Here is a 4292-nt window from a genome sequence, read left to right as displayed (position 1 = left end):
ACCAGTAGTTCCTGAGATTAGCGTGTTCAAACAAACAAACAAACTCTTCAGCATATTAGTATAGATATAATATTAGTATAGATTTCAACTATATAAGGTTAGGTTTTGTTTGATCCTGGGTCTTCAACTTTGTTTATGCACTAAAATTGATTCAGCTGATATTCACATTATGAATGCGATTAGTAAATATGGAAGTTTTCAGACATTGTTACTATTTTATTATGTGTATAGATAATGGTCTATAACAGGCATTAAAGACTGAATTGAATGTTTGTTACTCTTCGAAAGAAAAACTATGTTAAAGAATTAGTTTAGGTATTCAATAAATTATTAATGTAATTGTGTATTCAGGTAAACAATATTGACATATTAAATGAGCATGTTCTCATTTCATTGTATTTCACAATACTAATTTGTTTACTTTCTTTAGTTTCCGCAGACGTATTCATTAATTATAATTTTCGTGATGGAATATAGACCGCGGAATCGACTTGTTAATCGTTGTTCCGCAAAGGCACGCGTCCGATGGTTGCCTGCGGACGCAACGCACGCATAGCATCAAATATTCGTGGCATACGTGCTGTTCCGATAATGGATGCAATGTGCCAGGAATTATACATAGCTACCTGTAGAGCGATTTTACGTGAAACTTGAAGTAGGTAGAGTACCTACTTGAATTACTACTACTAAACTCGAAGTAGATAGTATCTGGGTACTATAACTTTTGGCACTAAGACGTGACAATCCTCGAAATACTTTTTTGTCGTTCATAAACATATCTTACTACTGTAATGCATACAGCGCACAAAATATTAAAACAACCGCATTATTTTATTCGTGATTCCCAGATTTTGGTCAGCGGACAAAAATCTTATCAAATTATTACAAGAATGGGCTTTAAAACGGCGCAAAAGCTGAATACAACCATATTAGGAAACAGGGTAAAATAAACAACTTTTTATTAACAATGAATAATGTGTTTTTTACTGAAAAAGATTCAACAATTCCATTGATATTATATGTCGATTAAAAAGGCCGATTTTGGGTAGACCCTTGCCACAGTTCGTAGATTGTCTATCACAGTTGCAAAGGCCCAGTCCACAATTGAACATATTAAAGCCCGGTCTTGATCGTTTGTCAGTCCAGACATTTTTCGTCCTGTTGGAAAAAATAATTGATTATGAAAATTACGTTATTCGTCGGATTAACGCATATTCTGAGCGATCACGTTGTGATAAATATAGAACAGTACTGTACATACATAAAATCAAATCTGTTATATTTAGGCAGATGCGTATGAAATACACTCAATTTTCGCCATTAACAATGTTAGTCTCGTGTAACAGAATATATATATGTCTATTATATTTACTGTTACTAAACTCTGGGCTACTATTGAGAAATATTTTTATATAAGTACTTTTCCCGACCAAGGAATCGAACCCGACCGCGCCACAAAGGCAGTAAATATACAAATACTTAATTAATGTAAAAAATACACAGTCTTTGTAGCAAGATGCGCCAAAAAGTTTAGATTTAACGGCAAATGGGTTTGAAAAAGATACGACAGCTAACTACAAGAATACATCTTCGATGATAAAAAAGCAGAAAAAAAAAGCAAACACGTGACAATAATTATCATGTAAACGTGTGTAGAAACCCACAATTAATTATAATAAGGAAGACACTATTTTCCAAAATGTCAGCAGTTAATGGATCGATAATCGTGTACAATGTATAATCGATACGTGTGAGTCTCAACTGCCAATGATTGGTGACTATTAGCATACATTAATTGTTTTCTGCAGGTTAATTGTCCATTTAACACCTATACGCAAGTATATTATTTCCATTATATCTTGCTTATTATTATAAATGTGAAAGTACGTGAGGATGGAAGTATGTATGTACTATATATGTTAGTCTGTAGTAGTGCCCCCAGATACTACTATTTGGAAGTTTAATACTTGGATTAAACTCAAATTAACACTTTGGAGATAAGATACTATTTTTTTTATTTCAGTAGGTAACTGGTAGGTATTTAGTTAGGGGGACAAAGATAGTACTATGTGTTTCGGAAATAGTTTGAATAGAGTGAACGGAGTATAAATGACCTTAACGTATAATATATAAATAAATTGAAAATTATTACATTACCTTCTTCATCCTTCATTTCAACATACGAAGTTCCAACTACATTGCATTGGTGCCATGAAGGTTGAATTTCAAAATGATTTTGATCATTGATTTCGTAGTCTAATAGAAAGGTTTCTTTAACAACTGTAAACAAAAACAACAAACTTTTAAATACATTTATCTGATAAGTGTCTCATTTCTGGGTAAGTATCCCCCCACGGTATGAGTGAAGGGTTACACCTTAAATTCAGCACGCTGGCCTAGCATTTGCTGAGTCCCTTCAAATCTAGCAACTGTTGGTGCGGTCATTCTACAGATTGATGACCGCATAGTGGTATTTGAACTGAACTTCTCCATGCTTCGGAGGGCACGTAAAAAGTTGGTTTTGTTGTTGGAACGTGGAACGTGGCGTGATTTTTTGCGTGAAATAAAAGTTTAGATGTATATACTGCTGGTCATGGTAGTAGGCAATATGTTTATACACAACACCTTCTTTTGATATTTAATTGTTATTGTAAAGTAAACTTACCTGCTAAAGCAAAATAAGAGCCACTTGCAGTTTTCGGGTAATAATATCCAATGGTTATGTTACTATTTATTGCTAGATCGACCTGCAGTTCCAACAGTATCGTCTTCTTTCGCTTATTTATCCTAGAAATAAGTAGTCAAATAGAATGAGACTATCAAAAGAAACCCTTGTTGTTGCTTTTAAGCCCTCCGTATTATAAACAGATAGGAAATCTATCCAATAATGAAAACAAAGAGTAATGTCTCATAAGCATTTACTACCTACTGGCTTCGACTTCTGGAGGTTGGAGCAATGGTTTATCACTAGTCTAATATGAGTCGTTCAAAAACTACTTCGAATATCTTCCAAGTTTGCTACTAAGACAATTGATTATAATATCGCTATAAGATTTTTGCTTCAAACAGTTGAAGTATGGCTGGTTAAGTGATTAATAAGAGTAGAAATATATTCTGCCACCTGTATCTCGATTCTCTACCACTATCGACTACCGACAACCGGCTAGCTATCGACATTTTAACATTAAGAATGTACTGCCAAAAAAGTTTCGACGACGCTCGTCAGAGACGCTGATCAGATTTTCATACAAAATTTCTCGATGACAGGTCGATTGTCGGTAGTCGATAGTAGTAGAGAATTGAGCTATTGGTACATATTAAACCAGTCAAAAAGAAAATGTATAAATTTAAATACTTACTTGTAAGTGACCAGCTCTTGGTTTCTTAACTTAACTACTTGTATGTCTCTGTTTAATATTCTTATCATGTTATTGCCTTCCAAGACCACGGTGTGCAAAGATGGAATTATCAATGGGTCGACAGGCTTAATCCGCAGACTCGGATACCCGCGGAAAGTCTTTGACAAAAACGAATGGGTGGCATTGTTCAAGCATGGTAAATCATTTGAATAACATGGATGGAAGAGTCTGGCTGAAAATAAATTATATGCTACCAACCTTAAAACATTACATAAAAACCTACTACGTCCACAATATCACGCTTTCCCATAGGGGTAGGCAGAAGACCAAGTAATGTAAATAAAAAAATACTACTGTTTCTACTTAATAGACAAAACATGTTTAAAATTAAAAATGTACTTAAATTTTACTTACGTAATTTTGCGAAAGTACTAACAAACAACGCAAAAATTAAAGTCACTTTCAAAAACGGCATATTGTTTTACCGGTGTCGATTGTGGTTGTATTGAAACTAAAACTTCGTTATTTATATTATGCTATTGAGCTAGGTGTAAAATTGATTAATTGAAAACATAGAAAGTAATGTTCAATTAATTGTTGGGAACTAATTATTGTTTCCACGTGCTTGTCTTACGACAGCAAAACAATGTTTGATTTATGATATCCTTTATTATATTATTATAAAGAAACATTCTAAATTTTTCAAAGCGTCTGATTTTGGCTACTTCTATCAGACAAAATGTTAATAGCGAAGTTTTTGGATATCACCTAACAAAAAAAAACATACATGTATGTTGATTGTCTCCCTATGGGAAAGAGGCGTGATTATGCAATATGCATATAATGTATACATATGCATAGGAGTAGCCCTCTACCTACCCCTCTGCATTACACCTACCCCTATATTGGTCTCTACCAAAAAAACGCCACTTG

General features: G+C 33.8%; 1 protein-coding gene across 1 annotated transcript; it reads right to left on the bottom strand.

Annotated features, from left to right (window-relative positions):
* Positions 1-955: 955 nt before the first annotated feature.
* On the bottom strand, positions 956-3865 carry LOC142976076 (juvenile hormone-binding protein-like). Its single transcript, XM_076119292.1, has 5 exons — positions 3774-3865; positions 3360-3591; positions 2666-2787; positions 2158-2280; positions 956-1158 (listed from the first exon to the last, which is right to left on the bottom strand). Exons 1-5 carry the CDS (start codon positions 3832-3834, stop codon positions 1016-1018), a joined length of 681 nt encoding a protein of 226 aa, XP_075975407.1. The 5' UTR covers positions 3835-3865; the 3' UTR covers positions 956-1015.
* Between the last annotated feature and the right edge of the window lie 427 nt (positions 3866-4292).

This window comes from Anticarsia gemmatalis, chromosome 10 (assembly GCF_050436995.1).
Source record: "Anticarsia gemmatalis isolate Benzon Research Colony breed Stoneville strain chromosome 10, ilAntGemm2 primary, whole genome shotgun sequence".
Lineage (NCBI taxonomy): Eukaryota > Metazoa > Arthropoda > Insecta > Lepidoptera > Erebidae > Anticarsia > Anticarsia gemmatalis.
The sequence above is the reverse complement of the archived record's forward strand: the minus strand, read 5'-3'. Positions and strand labels throughout refer to the sequence as shown.

Excerpts from the sequence above, each read along its gene's own strand:
- LOC142976076 (XM_076119292.1), bottom strand. The coding sequence starts at position 3,834 with ATGCCGTTTTTGAAAGTGACTTTAATTTTTGCGTTGTTTGTTAGTACT. Across the intron at positions 3,592-3,773 it reads TAGTACTTTCGCAAAATTAC|CCAGACTCTTCCATCCATGT; the intron begins GTAAGTAAAATT and ends ATTTATTTTCAG. Across the intron at positions 2,788-3,359 it reads CAAGAGCTGGTCACTTACAA|GATAAATAAGCGAAAGAAGA; the intron begins GTAAGTATTTAA and ends ACTTATTTCTAG.